The sequence below is a fragment of the Eleutherodactylus coqui genome, chromosome 6 (assembly GCF_035609145.1).
Source record: "Eleutherodactylus coqui strain aEleCoq1 chromosome 6, aEleCoq1.hap1, whole genome shotgun sequence".
Classification (NCBI taxonomy): Eukaryota; Metazoa; Chordata; class Amphibia; order Anura; family Eleutherodactylidae; genus Eleutherodactylus; species Eleutherodactylus coqui.
The window spans coordinates 46,265,793-46,285,772 of record NC_089842.1 but is presented as its reverse complement, the minus strand read 5'-3'; the positions used below and the strand labels follow the sequence as shown (position 1 = coordinate 46,285,772).

At 40.3% G+C, this 19,980-nt stretch overlaps 2 protein-coding genes across 2 annotated transcripts; both read right to left on the bottom strand.

Moving 5' to 3' along the window:
- Nucleotides 1–768: 768 nt before the first annotated feature.
- On the bottom strand, nt 769–1,701 carry LOC136572070 (olfactory receptor 5G3-like). The gene has a single exon (XM_066572685.1). The coding sequence runs from the start codon at nt 1,699–1,701 to the stop codon at nt 769–771; it is 933 nt and encodes a 310-aa protein (XP_066428782.1).
- A 14,077-nt stretch (nt 1,702–15,778) lies between these two features.
- Nucleotides 15,779–16,711, bottom strand: LOC136572069 (olfactory receptor 5G3-like). The gene has a single exon (XM_066572684.1). The coding sequence runs from the start codon at nt 16,709–16,711 to the stop codon at nt 15,779–15,781; it is 933 nt and encodes a 310-aa protein (XP_066428781.1).
- Nucleotides 16,712–19,980: the final 3,269 nt, after the last annotated feature.

Below are 19,980 nucleotides of genomic sequence, written 5' to 3'. Positions count from 1 at the left end.
TGTTACAGAATATATATATGCTGAAGACACTGCATAAATGTATTCTGTAACATACATGTATGGAAATAGTATGTATCTTCCTACAAATGATATGTAAAGCCCAATGCCTTTTTGTCATCGTAGTAAGTGGTAAAGTTTTATTGTAAATTGGAATGCACGTCGCGCTCAAAACAAGGCCATATGACTGCAGTACGTAAGAGGGAATGAGACCCCTCCCTATTGATGACGTCAGAGAGCATCTCAGGATGCCGCTGATGGACGCCTCGTTGTGAGTAATCTTAATGTATATCTGTCTATGTATTAATTGTATTTTAAGCTTGAAAAAGGCACGAAATTGTGCCAAAACGTGTGGCCTTAAATAAACCAATATTGATTTCCAACCCTGAGAAATCATTCACCTGTAGTCCCCTGCAGCGCAGGGTAGCTCTCTTTGCTTTATACTTGCAGTCCCATCAAAGTAAATTAAGGGCTCAGTCACACGCCCGTGTTTCTGCCATATTCTGACCGCTGCACTGCAGGTGCGGACGACTCTCCGCACCGCCGGCAGAAAGAACACATGGCCGGCAATGGAGCCGGTCATGTAGAGAGTCATCCGCACACAGTGCGGACGTCTTATCGGGCAGAAACACAGGAGGATCGGCGCTCATGTGACTAAGCCCTCAGACTGTAATATAGTCTAAATCATAAATGCAATGCAATTTTTTTTCTAAATCTGAAATACACACTGAAACTTAAACGAGAGAGCACAAAATGAACAGAAATTATAACTCAGAATTTAATTTTCCGCAAAATAATAGTTTTCATATTTGATTTGACTTCTTTGTTTCGAAGACTATATATGAAAGGATTTAAGAGTGGAGCAATAACTGTATACATTAAAGCTACCACACTATTTTGGCCAATTCTATGACTAGACCTGGGTCTAAAATACATAAAAATTCCCGAACCATAAAATACTGTAACAACTATAAAGTGAGAAGAGCAGGTTGCAAAAGTTTTTTTCCTGCTTGATACAGAATGGAGTTTTAGAATTTTTGAAATGATCTCCATATAGGAAATGATTGTTACTATAAATGAACCAATTATCACACAGCCGGCAAAGACAAATATCACAAATTCATTGACCCAAATGTCCTGACAGGAGAGTTCCAGTACCGCTGGAATATCGCAAAAAAAATGGTCTATCTCATTGGATCCACAGAATGGCAATGAAAATGTGAATGCAGTGTGTATTAGAGCATTAGCTGCACCAATAATATATGAGCCCGCTACATGCTGGATACAGACTCTTTCATTCATAATGACAGTGTACAACAGAGGGTGACATATAGCATTATAGCGATCATAAGCCATGGCCGCCAACATGTAACACTCTGTTCCACCAAACAACAAGAAACAATACATTTGTATAGCACAGCCAGAAAAGGAGATGACTTTACATTCTGACAGTAAACCAGACAATAACAGAGGGACAGTACATGAAACATAAAGTATCTCCAAGAAAGAGAAATTAGCAAGAAGGAAATACATTGGAGTGTGGAGACTTGGACTAAGTTTATACGTAATGATTATAGATAGGTTCCCACCCACAGTGATTGTATACATGCATAGAAAGATCGGAAAAAGGGAAACTTGATGTTCAGTAACTGCAGAAAATCCCAAAAGAATAAATCCTGTTGCCACTGTGTGATTGATGTTCATTTCACACAATCCCTAGAAAAGAAAGGCACATGTAAATATTTCATATCTACTATGTGGACTAATGATAAATAATATTGTAACATATAATATAAAATTGTAATATATCAATTGTCATGTGCATACAGTTGAGCTAGTACCAGGCATATATGGATGAGTCTTTGTACTTATATAAACACTGAATGCACCCCCATTGCTCAGACATTGATGGTCTCTACTAAGGTCCACCTAGAGATGGAGATACCATATAAGCAAACTATTGACTTGTGTAATGGGGTACTGCTTTATTAATGTTCTTGTTAGTACTCTTTAGTATAGGATCTTTTACATGGGTGATTACACTTTTAAGTGCGGTTAAGAGCATTGTGAATCAGTGTCTGCTCGGGAACAGAAAATGGGCAGAATGAGGCGACTATCTTGCATGATCAGTAGCTACGATTACTCTCTGGAGTAGACTCTGTTGTAAGGCTACAGCCCTGTAGGCATTTGTTGACTCCTGTATCAGCTTAGAAGCATTGGTTAATGGTTCAGCACCGTTGGAATACTTTGGCAAGAGACTGATTTTGCTGTGCTCCCCTCCCAGACTATTACCAGCAAGAAAGTACATTGTCACTGGAAACCGCTACTGCTCAATCCGGACTTGGATGAGTACAAATTCCCACCAGAGCAGGATATAAAAAAAAGACATTTGCCCAACAGGCATATATGAAACCAAGTGAACGGAGGAGCTTTACTGTCTATATATAAAAACAAAATAATCTTCCATTTCAGACCCCTGGATCTCCAGTTATCTTCACCAAGTCTATTTACAAGCTGCAGTCAGTCTATATACTGTATGTGGAACATCACAGACAGCTACAGCTACTTACAGTATAAAGCTGAGTCTTTTTTGTTAAAACATACAACTCGGACAACCCCTTTGAAGTTCTAACACAAATTTAGTACACAGCATTAAATATAAAGAACACTTACTGTATATTAGTATTATCAGTAATTATCTTTTCAGGTTGCAGAAATTATTATATTCTAATTCATGATGAGACTCAAAGGACAGAGCTGGGTCACAGAGAGGCGCTATGTTATTCTCAATGTAGTTTTTCCAGTAGATTCATCAGCCATTTGTTCATCACTTCTGTGCATGAAATGTTCCTGCATTATAAATGGTGAGTGAGCTATTCCAATTACCTATATGCTAGGTGGTAAATCACTTGGGACCTATCCCAGAGGTGCTGAAAATTTTTTCTGATGTTACAAAAATAGTTTGTCTTGTAAAGTAAATCTTTCCAAAGTTTTTAGGCAATTATTATCACATATTAAAATGTAGAAAGCAAAAGGTGACACAATCTTCTTTACAAAATCAACAGCTTATTAAAGATAAGAAGATAGATAGATAGATAGATAGATAGATAGATAGATAGATAGATAGATAGATAGATATGAGATGTACCCAATCATCAGACACATCGGGTGCAGATGCACTCCTGCACTGATCCTCATCAAGCACCCCCGAGGAGAAGGCAGAAAGGGTTTTTAACCCTTTCTGACTTCTCCTTTACACATTACATATGTGCGCTATGTAATGCACAGAGATTTCGGCCGGCGATCATGTAACCGCCGGTGTTACCTGACCCCCAGCGGTCACATGAATGCCGAGCCAGGAGCCTGCACCGTGGGGGGACCTACTTACCTGTCCGGCGTCTTCCGCATTCTCCCTTCTGCCTCCCGGCCCAGTGATCATGTGACCGCTGAATGCCACCTGTCCCCAGCGGTCACATGATTGCCGAGTCGGGAGGCAGAAGAGAGAATGCGGAAGACGCCAGACAGGTAAGCAGGTCCCTCCACGGTGCAGTGAGCACCTGCACCCTCCTGAACTCTGTCAGTTCAGGAGGGTGCAGGGAAAATGTATTTTTTGTCATCCATTCTCCCCAGCTCCAATTTATTTGGAGCTGGGGAGAATGGATGAGAAAAAATAAATGGATTGGAAAGGGTTAATAGTTTTTTTTTTTGTCAATTATCAAAATGCAAAGTGAATGAACAAAATATAAATCTAAATCATACCAATATTTGGTGTGATCCACCCCCACCCATATGCCTTCAGAACAGTATCAATTCTTCTAGATATACTTGCACACTTGAAAGAACTCGGCAAGAAGGTTGTTCCAGACATCTTGGAGAACTAAGCACAAGTCTTCTGTAGATTTAGTCTTCTTCAAATCCTTCTGTGTCTTCATGTATTCCCAGACAGACTTGATGATGTTGAGATCAGGGCTCTTTGTGTGCTATGTTATCACTTCCAGAACTCCTTATTCTTCTTTGTGCTGAAGATAGTCCTCAATGGCATTGGCTGTATGTTTGGGGTCATTGTCCTGCTGTAGAATAAAATTGGAGCCAATCAGACGTCTCCCTGATGGTATTGTATGATGGTGTTACCTATACTCCAGGTATATTTTGGTGCTTCAAATTATAAATAGAATAAGATGCAGTACTTCATAAGAAATAAGACACGTCACACTCTGCTTGGTGTAATCGAGATAGTTCTCTCCTTTATTAACTTATACACGGTCCCTTCACACTCACACACACAATTTCGCAAAAATAATAGATCCACATTATTGAGTCAAAATTGACAAGTGTTACATTCTAATTCTCTTGTGCAGCCAAACGCATGCATTTTTAATTCACAATTGCGCAGACAACTTTTAAATCACTGTACATAAACATCCTTTGAGTTCAACTTTCTTGTTCCTTCTGCACACACTTGCTGAGACACTTTAATTTGCCTCGGTTTTTTTTATCATGATCTCCTATCCAACGTTTCCCTTCCTACCTACTGGATTTGACTTAATATGCTTTTCAAACTGCAAATCTTCACTACACAAACATTTATTCATTCCTAAACAGACTGAAAACCATGGTTTTTTAAATAGAAACTAAATCTGTATTTACATGGAACGGCTGACAGTGTACAGACACAGTTAAGAAAGTCTTACGCACCATGGTTTGATGTGTCTGCCCATTATTGGTCACCCAATGCTGTTGACAAACCATGGAAGCCAACACATGGCCAATTCCCCCTTGCACAACTATCCAAGCATATTTCTGGATTTATACTAGCTCTTTAACATTGCTTGACATCCTGGCACTGCATTTTTAACTTTTCTCCCTTCAACCAGCTGCTTAGCAGACTTCCCGGCACTGCCCTTGCTGCCATTTTCTTGTTAGTTACTCATTGTAACTCACCTTAGGCTTATCTCACAATCTTTGACACAGGTTCAAAGTCCAGTCTGGTCGAAATTGAAAAAGCCTGTTTGATTCGGTACACATTCCAACACTACACCCTTGGTAGTTTTACACACTATATTGGTCATGTCCCACGTTGGGTGCCAAATCTGTTAGTGAAATATTTGCTAGTTATTATAATTTTGGGTGGCCAAATTAAGAGTTAATGGTCGATCTCAAGAAAGCTTACAAATCAAACACAATTCTGAATGTAATAGGTAGTAGTCTCTCTTTATTAAAACTGCATCTCAATTTATACAGTTAAGTCAAAAAGAACATATTCCTGGAAAATTGGTGTTAATAACATCAAGGTCGTCAGTCTGGATTTCTTGTGCCACTACGGCAAGGCTAAGATATTATGTCTGGAATGTTCTATTTATGGAAAATCACATGTTTTATTATATAACAGACTGAAGCATGTAAGATGGATTCAAGATGCAGAATGGATATATATTTTACCCCCTTTTTGTGAACACTTCAATAACCTGGATGTACGATCTGTCCCTACTTTTACAATAGGTGCTGCTTGCCCCTTGGTTGTACGGAGGTCCATGTTGCCTTACCTATCCTTAGTCTCCTGTCATGACCCTATGTATTTTGGAAGTCCAAGATATGAAGTATATCACAATCTACACACACTGGAGAGAAAGAGCATGTGCAAGATTAGCATATTCTCTATTGTTAGGAGCAAGTATTTGCAAAAGATTTGTATGCACTCTTGTGACAGATGGTTGGTGGTATTTGCAAATAAGCAGAATACATCAGAAGATCAAACGAATACTAATATGTATACATTCTGAAGAATTTTTCATAATCCAAGTGGTAACACCCATGTAGGGTGGCCCCATCCTGTCCCTAAGAATGCTCTATTCTAGCCCTGAGTCTGAGGGTAGGAGACTCATATGTTCTGCGTACGGGGACAGATATAGCATGAGGAAACATGACGCAATCATTTAGTTATGTCTGGGTTGGATTTCCCATAACATGAATTGCGATCCTGTGTGTTTTTGTGGACCTGAGAACCAATTATTACATAAACTCATGAGATTAAGTATACAATAAATGCGACAGCAAAGGAGTACACAACTTACCACTACACCACAAAATATACTGAAGAGTCAATGAAGCCAAGATGCTCTGAACCAGAACCAGAAAGCCAATCTAATCATCACTGGTCCTTATGTTGCCTGAGTGTCTGTACTAACTTTTTGATATCTTGAATATTTTTATGAATAGATGCTTAAGTATTAGATATGACCAAGCATGCTCGTTTGAGCATTAGCATACTCGAAAGTACTCGTTAGTGGAGCGAGCACCACGCGGTGTTCAAGAAAATTTCACCCTCTCCTCCCCCGTGTTTAGCGGCTTTCTTAGCCAATGAACATGCAGGGAAGGCTTTGGCACCTCCTGCTATGATGTGCCAACTCTGTGCATGTCTATAGCAGTGATTGCTGGCCATATCAAGTAACCTAGGATCATAAAAACTCAGGTCACCTGATGCTCGCCTCACACGGAGGCTGGATTAGCTGAGGGACAGAGCTGCTGTGAATGAGGGAGAGCAGTAGTGTAGGTTAGAAGGAGCGTTTAGGCAGGGACTTATCTTCAAAGAACCCAACAGTCCTTTTTAGGACTACAACTCCACTTTTGTGCATCATGAGTTTGGCTGCCTGGGACCAGTAGTGCGCACAAAGCATTCACAAGCATCCCGGCTGTATACTGCATACTGTTACTGGTTCTATACAGTATACTGCTACTGGTGTACACAGACTATATAGGAACTAACAAAACTCCTCTCATTTTTTTATTTGTTTCTGGCTGAAAGCATTTGCATAATAGGCCCAAGTGTGTGTCCTGTTGATCCACACTATATAACAAGACTGTACTCATTTTACACTGTCTATTTTAAGTTTAAAGCGTACGTAAAATACCCTTAGTGTTGGTCCTCTCGATCCGCACTCTATAACAAGACTGTACTCATTTTACACTGTGTATTTCTGGCTTAAAGCGTACGTAAAATACCCTTAGTGTGTGTCCTGTCAATCCACACTATATAACAAGTAGTCATTTTACACTGTCTATTTTTTGTTTAAAGCGTACCTAAAATACCCTTAGTGTGTGTGTCCTGTCAATCCGCACTATAAAACAAGACTGTACACATTTTACACTGTCTATTTTTTGCTTAAAGCGTACCTAAAATACCCTTAGTGTGTGTCCTGTCGATCCACATTATATAACAAGACTGTACTCATTTTACACTGTCTATTTTTGGCTTGAAGCATATGTAAAATACCCTTAGTCTGTGTCCTGTCAGTCCGCACTATAAAACAAGACTGTACTCATTTTACACTGTCTATTTTTGGCTTAAAGCATATGCAAAAAACCTCGCAGTTTGCATAGCATTCTGGCACAGTGCATTATACAACATGATCAACAATAGGGGTAAGGGTCGAGGATGAGGACAGGGGCGTCTGAATGAAGGTGTGGGCAGAGGCCGAGGTCCTGGGTGGGGTGAAACAGTGCCTGCTGCTAAGGGAGAAGTAGAAAGCCGTATATCTACGCTCCCTAGCTTCATCTCACAGTTTTCAGGTCCGCGTGGTACACCATTATTAAAACCACAACAGTGCAATCAGGTGATGACGTGGATAGCGGATAACGTGTCCAGTAATTTATCTACCAGCCAGTCTTCCACGCAATCCACTCACGCTAGCCAAGGGACTGGACCTGTGAATCATCACGCTGATCCTCCTTCCTCCCAGCCTGTTCACTACAGGAAAAGGAGAGATTCAGAACAGGCATACTCACAGGAACTGTTCTCAGGTCCCTTCCCTGAGTCACAAACAATGGTTTATGAGCCACCTGAGAAGTTTGTCGTGACCGATGCCCAAAATTTGGACCTCTCACAGCCTCAGGGTGATGAGGGTGGGGACTTCCAAGTAGTGGCTGCCAGGCCCTGCCAACCCTCTGCAGTGTGTGTCTCCTATTCCTCCTCATCCAATACACATTTATATAGCTGAGGACAGCTGAACACTGCTCTGGGAAAAATTTCAGTATGCTGTGGACTTCTGAGTAGGCGAAGGGGTGCGCCTTACCCTGTCTGGGATGGGGACAGCTGGACGCTGCGCTGGGAAATATTTCAGTACACTGTGGACGCAGGCTTGTGCCTGCATGCTGGAGATTATTGGACAGCAATGCCAGCATGTAACACAGAAGAAGAGGCAGTGGTGTCACCCGCAGATGGTGATTGGCCTTCGTTTCACCTAGTGTGGTACTTAGCTAAGATGTGCCAGCACGTGTGCCTTGCTGATTATGGTCTGGCCCAACTAAATTGTTAGGGGGGTGACCACCAGGCTTTTGCCCACAATTTGGCTTAATAGTGTGACCTGGGAGCCTCAGATGCATCCATGCATGCTGCCCCTGCTGTTCCCTATCCATTTCTGTGGTGTTTTTCAATCACTTTCTGATGTTTTCAGGTGAATCACACACCCTCCCCTATGCAGAGCATGGGTCACTTTGAAAAATGCTCGAGTCTCCCATTGACTTCAATGGGGTGCGTTACTCGAAACGAGCTCTCGAGTATTACAAAAAGTTTGGCTCAAGTAACGAGCACTCGAGCATTTTGGTGCTTGCTCATCTCTATTAATTATCAGCTAGGTTGAAACAACATATACCTTCAAATTCCTCATATCCATGATTGAATGCCATCAATTATAGCTCTGTTCTGTAGAGCAGCTTTCTGAGCTCTCTTGACTGATCGTTCAGAGCTTACCATTTATGACAAACCATCATGCGGTAACACATAGGTAGCATGTCTATTACCGTATGATCTAGGACGCCAGACAACTGTCGTCCAAAGCTCAGAACATCCTATGTTCTGGCCTGATTTTCTAATGTGTTACTATTTATGTTGTCTCGTACATTGTACACATTTATTAGGTAACTCATTGCAATCCCGATTGGGGGTATGATTCGGAAACAGAGTCATCCCATTATTTGTGACTTCCACACATGCACATTTCGTCGAGGAGGGTTAACAGTCTGCAGTCACGTTCTTCTGGGCAAATGAGATGGCATGGTGATCCCCAGTCCATGTGCAATTAAGAAGGGGTCACCGAGCCAAGCTCCAACCATTATTGGGGTAGTTGTGCTCTTGTGTTTTTGTGACAACACAGGGGTACCAAAACTTTTATTAGACCATGACCTGATCTCCTTCACTGTGAGGGGTATAGCCGCAAAGGGTGTAGAGGATGATGCTGTAGCGGCATGAGTATACATTCAACAATTCAGTTTTCCTGCATCATTAGTGCTACAACTAGTACTTGATTATATTTTACAAACTTATTGTCCTATCATTTTTCAATGAATTATTCAAGTCCCAAACCGATGGTATCGTGACTATAAAACGAAGGATATGCATGGTTCTAGTGGATATTTCATTTTTCTTCATTTTGGACTGAGACTCATTTATAGTGGCTGGCGGGGACCCAATTGTCTATTCCTTCCAAGTTGACTGAAGTGGCAGGCATTAACCGGATCTGTTGTGGTCCATCAAATCCCGGTTCCAAACTTTTTTTCCGATATGTCCTTTGAGGACAACCCAGTCACCTAAAAACAAAACTATTTGACTCCACTTTAGTGTCTGGATCTGAAATTTAGGAGAATTCAAGTAACAGTTAAATCCTAATATAAAACACTCATAAAGGAAGTGAGGTCTTCATGCTGGGACTGAAGAAAGTATAGGCCTGTTCAGGAGACCCTACCAAACAAAACTTCATAGGGGTTCAATGCAGTCTTACTATTTTAGAGTAGAGGACTTATAAAAATGTGTACCTCTATTATTTTCTATGACTTCAGGTACACCATATATACAAATTACTTCAATCAACAATTTCTTAGCCATAGATTTGGCATTGGCATTTTTAAAAATTTCATTTGACAAGCCACGCCTCTAGCTAAGAAGTGGTCTAAGCAAACCAACACAAACTCCAAAACACCTACCTTTGGTAGCTGTATGAAGTCAATCTGCAGTTGCTGAAACAGATAGTCTGGCCATGACTTGCAGCAAGGAAATACTTTGACCAATTGACCTGGGTTGTGACAGGCGCATACATGCAGCCCTGCACAAACCAGGTTGCAGCAGTGTTGAACCTGTTTACAAGCCTAGCAGAAGACACTGCCACACATTACCTCCCTGGATTATTGGGTTGGCTCATGGCTTTGGTGTGACATCATGGAGTAGAGTATGTGGGGGAGGTACAGGAGCTGACCCTTCCTCCAGCCACTATAAGAGTTCCATTTGCTCCTATTTTTGCCAACCCTCTTTTTCTCCCTCTGAGGCCTTTTCCTGCACTTTAAGCAACAGAGAGCTATCCACACCCGTTTCGGGTGCAACCAGGTTATGGTTGGGACATCGAAAACCTATATATCGAAATATCCATATATCGCTAATGCTTTGGCGATACTTTTCATCGATTTTATTAAGTTCGATATATCGGTAATATTGATAGTTTAAGGTGACATAATATCGATTTGTAAAGAAGAAACATGTCTTGTGGTCTAGTGATCATATTTTTCTTCTTTAAATTCTGCCCTTTCCTTTGTGTTGGATGTAGTTTTGCTCGAGGCACTAATGAACTTATAAACATGTTCTAGAAACTTTTGGAAAGTGTGAGGTGACTCTTTGTCACCAATAAGGTTTGCCCCAGGCAAAACGACTCTCAGAAAAAGTGGGGTCTTTGGCCCCTTTTTCACATGTGTTTGTTCATCACGTTAGACGCAGGCTCTGAACGCTTGCGTCTAACGCGATGGCTGTGAGCAATGCTTTTTAAATAAAAGCATTTCCACATGCAGATGGAGGGCTGCCCTGAACGCATGAAGGTCGCGTCCATAAAAGGAGACGCGACATGTCGTACGTTCAGTGTCTAACGCGAACGCAATGCCCATAGAAAAGATAGTATACCCATCTAACGCAATTACAATTGCCATCGGGCCACTGCGTTCGTGTTACCAGGCCCTGCATTGTTTACAAGTTGCTCTGGAGACCGTTGGTCCCTCAGCGGCAGGCTTGTAGCACATCTTCCCCAAACAGATTTACAAGTGCTGTGTCACTGATTTTGTTTGAATGTTATGCATGAGGGAGACAATTTGAGACCCCAGTACCCGTAGTTTCACATCCATTAATTCCAGACAATCATGCGCTTGAAATTCAAAGTCATGGTCTGCTCCTGCTGCCCCTACTTCCCCCTTTTTCAAATTCAGCAAAAGTAATAAAGCTGTATTAAGAACTATTTTCATTGTCATGTGAGGGTGCTAGCAGAGTGGTCTCATACTTAGTGAGCCTGGTAGCTGAAGAATTTTTCATTTGTGCTCAATGCAGTATTTCATATCTGCATGATAGTAATGGACCTATAACACCTGTGGAACCTGTGTAAAAACATGTTGCAATCTACAACCATAAAAACTGCACAAATGTTAGTTAACTGTGGGATCATTAAAGGCCCAATACCCCTAACACCGTTAAGGGCATATTCAATTTCTGCTTGTATCACTGTAAGTATGTCTACCCCAATAGGTTGACTGGGCAAGTCTCTGACACCATAAATCTACCCACATTGGGAATGTGATAGTCTTTAAGTAAATTTTTGTTCTTAATGTGATTTTGTTTGCAAAGCACACATCACATTTGTCAAGTACATAAATATCTCCTTTTAGTATCACACTCCAATAGTATTCAAATAAGTCGAATCCATAATTTTGAATACACCGTGTACTTGTGTTGTGCATATCACACATTTTTTTCCCCTTCTTTGCTAGACTGGTCTGTATTGAGGAGGGGAAAAATCATTACATACCCTCCGTCCCTCCCTTTCCTTACATAAGCTAGCTCCACCTCTTATAGTCTGACTCTCAGAGGCTATGTGTGTGTGTATTGGACCTCTTTTTCCACCTGTCTAGAGTTTGCTAACCTCTAGACCTACCTCTATGATGCAATCAAAAAGATTTTGCCCAGTTAACAGTGTTTCAAAGGGGGTACATTATTAAAATGCGAGAAGCTGGATGGTCATATCAATGAATTGCCCACCTTCGGGGCCAATCTGACGAGACTGTTAGGAGGTGTTGGAACCAGTAGATGCGTGAGGGCACAGATACAAGGCGACCAGGCGCAGGATGTCCTTGACAGACCACTAGTAGAAAAGATCATCTGATCGTAGGACAAGCATAAGCAGTTCCAACTGTTCCATTGTCCACCCTCCAGAGAGGTCACACCATTGTTAAAAGCCTGTTGAAACGACTTCCCGGAGCTTGGCTAAAGTACATTTGTTCTTACAGTGCCCATTATGCGTACTGTCTTTAACACTCACCCCCCATTGCCTTCGTTTGTAACTGGACGGCTATGGATTGGAACCGGGTTGTTTTTAGAGACAAATCTAACTTTAGTTTGGGCACTGACTATGGTGCTCAGTCATTCATTGAATTCAGCCATTCATTAAATTCAATGATGGCTGAGTGCTGCCTCTGATTAGCTGAGCCCAGGGACCAATCACAGGCAGCGTTCAGCTATCATTCAATGGCTGCGTGCTGCCTCTGATTAGTCACAGTGCACAGCCATTCAGAGGCAGCCCTTTCAGCAGGTGGGGATTTTAAATCCCCGCCTGCTGAAAGCACTTCAGAGCAGTTCCGGAGGATAAGCGGCTGGATACGCCTGAGCCCCAGCAGCAACGGCGAGGCGAGTATATATTTTTTAATTTTTTACACAGTCTAGGGATGATTTTTAGGGAAGGGCTTATATTTAAAGCCCTTCCCTGAAAAACTCACTGCAGGGGTTGCCAGCAGCCCATTGCTTTCAATGGGGATGCAGAAGCACTGGCCTCATTGAAGGCAATGAGAGAACATCACATTCCTGTGCCGCAGCTGTGACACCTGTGGCAGGGGAATTCTTCATCCCCGCGGAAAGTCCCCTTGTCCCTGGACACTGTGACAATGCTGTCACAGTGTTTAATGATGAGGGGACTCCCCGCAGAGATTAAGAAATCCTCTGTCACAGCTGTCACATCTGTGCCAGAGGATCACGATCTTCACTGTATGTTCTCAATGGGGTCAGCACTGCTACCACTGGCCCCATTGACCACAACGTGAAACCCCTGAATGTGATAGCATGCAGGGGTTTCATATCCAAGGAATATCCTGCGGCAAATGTCATAGCTGCTCAGGAGATATCGGACACTGCACTTTAGCAATCCCAAATAATGATTGGATCACAGCACACGTAAATCCTGTGTATCTCCAGGGAAGATATTCCACTCCAGAAGGTGCTCGCTCTCAAAAGTCCTGGATCCTGGACCGTATTCCAAATAGCAAAGGAGAGTAGATAAGAGCAGCACTCAGGGGTTGATTCCAGAAAAACTTTATTGCCCACAACGTTTCAACTCAGAAGAGTCTTTGTCAAGAGCACTTGACAAAGACTCTTCTGAGTTGAAACGTTGTGGGCAATAAAGTTTTTCTGGAATCAACCCCTGAGTGCTGCTCTTATCTACTCTCCTTGGACACTGCACTTTAAGTGCAAATTTTAAAAGCGGCCAAGTGTGTTTTTTTCAGCATGATGCCTGCTTCGGTTATGCAATAAGTTTTTCGCAAAAAAACGCCCATCTGACTACCAAGGTGCATATATAGACCATAAAAGATCTAAATTGTGATATAATAGCATAAAATATAGGAACATAAAAATGTAATTCAAAAGAGAAAAAAATGTAAAAAGCTGTTAAAGTGGCTAAAAATTCTAACTTGAAATGCCTGATTAACATAAGAAAATATTATAAAAAAAAACTAAAAAATATAAAACAAAAAAATACAAATTATGTTTAAAAAATTAAAATATAGACTCGATAGAAGGCTGATCTACTGCGTCCAATCCTTACCCTCCTTACATAAATTCAGATTTTTTCTAGAACCTCATTGAGCCCCTGTGGTGTAAGTGTGTTCAACCGGATGATCCAAAACATTTATTTTTCTTTTAACCTAAAAGATTCTCCCTGAGGGATCTTTTCTAATGGAGACAGGCACATACCAGAGGGGTCACTGTCGTGGTGGTTTAAAAATGCCTCAAGACACTATGTTTTGTAAACCCTTTCTGGATAGTTGAGCAATATATGTTTGTTCTTATCCTCAGTGCAAGAGTTGTTTAACCTATATATTTCAATATATAGGTTAAACAAACAATATATAGATATTCCTTTTAATTGAAATAATATATTTCAATCCACAGTTCAGAAAGTCCCTCAGGGGGATTGGTTAATGTCTTCTCCCACCTAGATTTCCTTCCAGCTGTGATGAATGTTCGAATAACACCTACATGCTTGCATCCTGCACTGGTAGGAATCTTCAAATGGCCTCCACGTAATTCCTTCGAAATGGGGGAAGAGTCCTCTCTCTCCAGAGACCGAAGGGTTCCAAAATATTTTTCAAGGTGTGATTTTTTTGAAAGATCACCATAGGGTGTTCTGGGATCTCGCTCATTAAAAGAGTGTCCCCCGTAGGATATTCCAATGTTTCTTCAAAATACGTTTTAGCATACATGGCTGGGCGTTGTAGCGAGTTACAAATAATATTCTGTGGTTATCATCACTGGCCATGCTAGACCTTTGTAGACTTACCTTTCTCCCCTCCCCCTCTACTTCTGGGTAGCCTTTTTTCCCTACAACAATGTTCAAGAACTTCAGGTCCAAACTATTCCTATCTCATATAAATATTATGTCATCTATAAATCGTTTATAAAAGATGACTCAAGGTTCATTGATACACTCCTCGAAGCCCCATATACACATTTGCATAACTGAGCACAAATTTAATTCCCATAGCAGTTTCCTTAATCTGTAAATAAAATTGATTGTTCTAATTAAAATAATTGTTCCAAAGCATAAATAGATAGCATAAAGATCTTTTGATGTTCTGGCATAAGTGGATCATGATTAAGAAAGTCTCTGAGCGTCTGTATGCATTTACCATGTTATTAAATTCTCAGGCGCAACTTGCATTGGACAGCACATTGACATGCAATCTGTGAACTGTCCTATGTATGGGACCCTGCACATGTTTGTAAATGTATTATTTTTGGCTGAGAATGGGACAAGAATAGGTGATGCTGCAATTTGTTTTACTCTGACTTTTTGATCAAGTAAAATAAAGTCCATGTGCATACATCCATTCAAATAAGTGTGTGCTATTTAAGTCTGATGTCTGAAAATCATACAGAAATATTGTTTGTGTGCAAGCAGCTTAACTTTGCCTTACAAACAGCTCAAAAGTATTTGGATATACGCCTATGTGACCTAAGAGTGTTATACAGGGCTATTATAGCAATTATGGCAATAAGACAGCATTACACACTAGTTTTAGAGGTATTGGTGAAGTTCGGGTTTAGTTTCAACTAAATTTGACTAAGCCAAACTTTTTGCCTAAATCTGGCGAACCAGCCGAACTGAACTTTTGAAAAGTTTGCTCATCACTAATTTTTGGTAATATAATTTGACCCTATGAAATCTTGGATGAGATGTCAAGAAAAAACAAAAGTTAACATCAAGACTTGATGAGGTCGATTTGAAACACCAGTCTGTATATCTCTCCTAGAGTACTATACGCATAATTGGTAGGGTATTAAGTTTAGCTGCAGTCCCATGTAAGTCAATTAAGACCATAATATAGGGTAAATAAAAAATAACCCTGAAACAATGCAAAATTTAAAACAAGTTGAAATATATACTGAAACTAAGACAAACACAGGAGAGCCAAAATGAACAGAAATTATAATTCAGAATTTAATTTGCCGTAAAATTATAGTTTTCATATTTGATTTAACCTCTTTGTTTCGTAGACTATATATGAAAGGATTTAAGAGTGGCGCAATAACTGTATACATTAAAGACACCACACTATTTTGACCAATTCTATGACTAGACCTGGGTCTAAAATACATAAAAATTGCTGAACCATAAAATACCGAGACAACTATCAAGTGAGAAGAACAAGTTGCAAATGTTTTTTTCCTGCTTGATACAGAATGGAGTTTTAGAATTTTTGAAATGATCTCCACATAGGAAATCATTGTTACTACAAATGAACCAATTATAACACAGCCGGCAATGACAAATATCAGAAGTTCATTGATCAAAATGTCCTGGCAGGAGAGTTCTAGTACTGGTGGAATATCGCAAAAAAAATGGTCAATCTCATTGGATGCACAGAACGGCAATGAAAATGTGAACACTGTGTGTATTAGAGCATTAGCTGCACCAATGATATATGAGCCCACTATATGCTGGATACAAACTCTTTCATTCATAATGACAGTGTACAACAGAGGGTGACATATGGCATTATAGCGGTCATAAGCCATGGCCGCCAGCATGTAACACTCTGTTCCACCAAACAGCAAGACAAAATACATTTGTATAGCACAGCCAGAAAAGGAGATGACTTTACATTCTGACAATAAACCAGACAACATCTGAGGGACAGTGCATGAAACATAGAGTATCTCCAAGAAAGAGAAATTAGCAAGAAGGAAATACATTGGAGTGTGGAGGCTTGGACTAAGTTTATATGTGATGATTATAGATAGGTTCCCACCCACTGTGATTGTATATATACATAGAAAGATTGGAAAAAGGGAAACTTGATGATTAGTAACTGCAGAAAATCCCAAAAGAATAAATCCTGTTACCACTGTGTGATTGATATTCATTTCACACGATTCCTAGAAAAGAAAGGCACATGTAAATATTTCATATGAACTTTGTCGACTAATGATGAATAATATGATAAAATTTAATATAAAGTTATAATATATCAATACTCATATTCATATGGTTGAACTTCAGTACCAGCCATATATGAATGAGTCTTTGCACCCTTATAAACCCCGAATGGACCCCCAATGCTCAGACATTGATGGCCTGTATAAAAATTCGCCTAGGGGTGGAGATACCATATAAGCGAACTAAAAACTTGTGTAACAGGGTACTGCTGTATTAATGTTCTTGATAGTACTCTTTAGTATTGAATCTTTTACATTAGGGATTATACCTTAAAGAGGGGGTGGGAGCATTTGTGAATAAGGGTCTGCATGGGAACAGAAAGTGGTCAGAGCTACGCTGCATGATCAGGAGCTAGGAGTACTCACTGGAGTAGCCTGTGTTGGTGTAGTGGATATATGCAAAATCTATATTTCTGTGACAGTGGACATACATTTCATATGTAGTGGATAGTGGACCTGTGATAGACAGTTTAGCGTATACTATCTTTATCTTCTATATACCTATGACAGTTATACGCATACTATACATTTCTTACCTTCTATATAGCTAGAACATTATTTTTCCATCTTGTGTTTGCTTACACACATATATTTTTATATATCTCATATATCCACTTCCTCATATGTACAATGAAACTCTCCGTTTCCCTATATTCTAACAGACTTTAGAAGAAGTTAACATTAAGTTGAATACTTCACTTCCCGATTCCTAGCAGGCTTTAGCAGAAGCTGACATTTAGCGTCCCACTCTACTTCTCGATTCCTAGCAGACTTTAGCTAAAACAAGTCAGACACACAAAACCTCAGTCTTTAACATTACGGCTTTTTAGCAGATGTGCTAGTCAACATAAGCAGTTTAAAGGAAATTTATGCTAATAATAGTTCAAGTCATAACCTCCAATCATACCGGACCATCCACACGTCGTACCCAAGACAACTCACTCATCTTATCTTGCCCCCTCCGGACTGATACCACGTGACGGGCATCGCCAAGAATAACAGATGACTGGATGAAGGAAGAATCTCAAGACGCTTATCCAATAATCAATCAATACGTTGTATCTATGCAATCTTTGGCATGCCCAAAAAGGGCAGATATGTTAAACTCTTTAAAAGAAGCTACGCGCCCACAAATAAAGCAGAAATTAGGAAGTTTTCATATACTGAACTTGTGTCAGTGTGATTGCTTCAGGCTGTGCGCACAGTCTCATAACATTAATTTGGAAGGATGCAAACATTCCTATTGATCACGCCGTGGACCCCTAAAGGTCATCCACGGCATTGGAAGGCTACAGCCCTAAAGACATTTTTTGACTTCTGTATCAGCTTAGAAGTATTTGTTATAGGGTCAACACATTTAGAATACATGAGCAGAGACTGATTTTGCTGCGCTCCCTTCCCAGACCATTACCGGCAAGGAAGGACATTGTCACTGGCAACCGTGACTGCTTAGTCTAGGCTGGAATGAGTACAACTTTCCACTACAGTGGCGATAAAAAAGGACATTTGCCCAACAGGAATATATGAAACCCTGGTGACTGGAAGAGCTGTATACTGTAATTCTGAAAGTTGGATTCTAGCCCTTTTCGTATAATTATTATAACAGTCTGAGCTAACACATTTTATAGCTTACACTCATAGCTAAAGGCTAAGGGGCACAGGTGCAAAAGTTCAGCTCGGGCCCCCTTTCCCCCTGTTCCCATACCTAAATCGTGCTGCCTGTTATATTTTTGCATTTTCACCTTTTTTAATGCACCTCCTCATCCATCACAATAATGGGGTGCATTAAAAAGTGCTGTCCATAATGTTAAAAAATGCAGTTCGAAATTGCAGTAAAAATGCCACGAGTTCGAGCCGCGCTTTATGAACGCCTGCGTGAGAGTGGGCTTCATGTTTTTTGTTGTACTTTTAAAGCACAATTAAGAAAAACACAAAAAAACTGCATGCGGTATTAAAAGACTACAAAAGTTTTTAAGAAACTGCATACACTATTAAAAGCTGCTTGTGTTTTGATGCATTTTTAATTATGTGTAAAGTGTGCAATTATTTAGATATATAACTTAGACTAGATTGATAGATAGAAGATAGATAGAGGAATAGATGATAGATAGATAGATAGATAGATAGATAGATAGATAGATAGCAGTTGTAGAAAAAAATGTTGCCAAGTAAGAAGGCTTTAAAAAAATAGAAGTGTTAATAATTTTTGTTTGTCAATTAGCAAGAAAAAATAGAACAAACCTCCTCGCCAACAAAAAATTAACTAGATTTAATGTCACTGAGAAGGGACCTTAGAAAAATCCTACTAGAGGGATACAACAAAAACCTTACCTACTCGCGGGTCAATTTTTATTCCGCTATTGACAAACCCTCAAAATTAATGGCCAAATTGACAAAAAAAACAACAAATCAAAGTGAAGATTCCATATATTAATAAGATAAATGATCCCATGTGCAAAGTAATTCACCCCCTAACAAATAGCAGAAGAATTCAAATCTTTTTATGTTAACCTATATAACCTTAAAAATGACAAGGATACCCCCCAACCAAATTCAAATATCATAAATGAGTTTCTAGACAAAGTGGCCCTCCCCACGATAGGCGCCCAAAACAGGAACTTGAGAAGCCAATCTCCCCCTCTGAAGTATTTGATGCTATTAATGGATCAAAAAACTTCAAACCTCCGGGTGCAGATGGATTTTCTAATGAATATTATAAAATGTTTGCCCCGATACTAGCCCCACACCTTACTTCCACTTTTAATGAGGCAATGTCAAAAGGGGCTCTCCCACAAGAAATGCTGCAGGCCACGATATCACTATCCCTAAGCCAGGTAAAACTCCCACTACTCCAGCTAACTTCAGGCCTATCTCGCTCTTGAACTCAGATACAAAACTATACTCTAAAATTTTAGCCACGAGACTCCTGGAGGTTTTGACAGAGATAATTCACAATGATCATGTAGGTTTCACAAAGGGGAGTAAAGCAGCAGACAGTGCGAGGCATACTCTGAATCTGTTGACAAAGATGGGCTCAGGTCGGGCGCCTTCTCTCCTCCTTACCCTGGATGCGGAGAAGGCGTTCAATAGAATCCATTGGGACTTCACTTTTGCAGTTCTCCGGAAATTTGGAATAGGAGATTGCTACCTGCAGGCAATCCAGGCCAGACTGATAGATAGATAGACAGATAGATGAT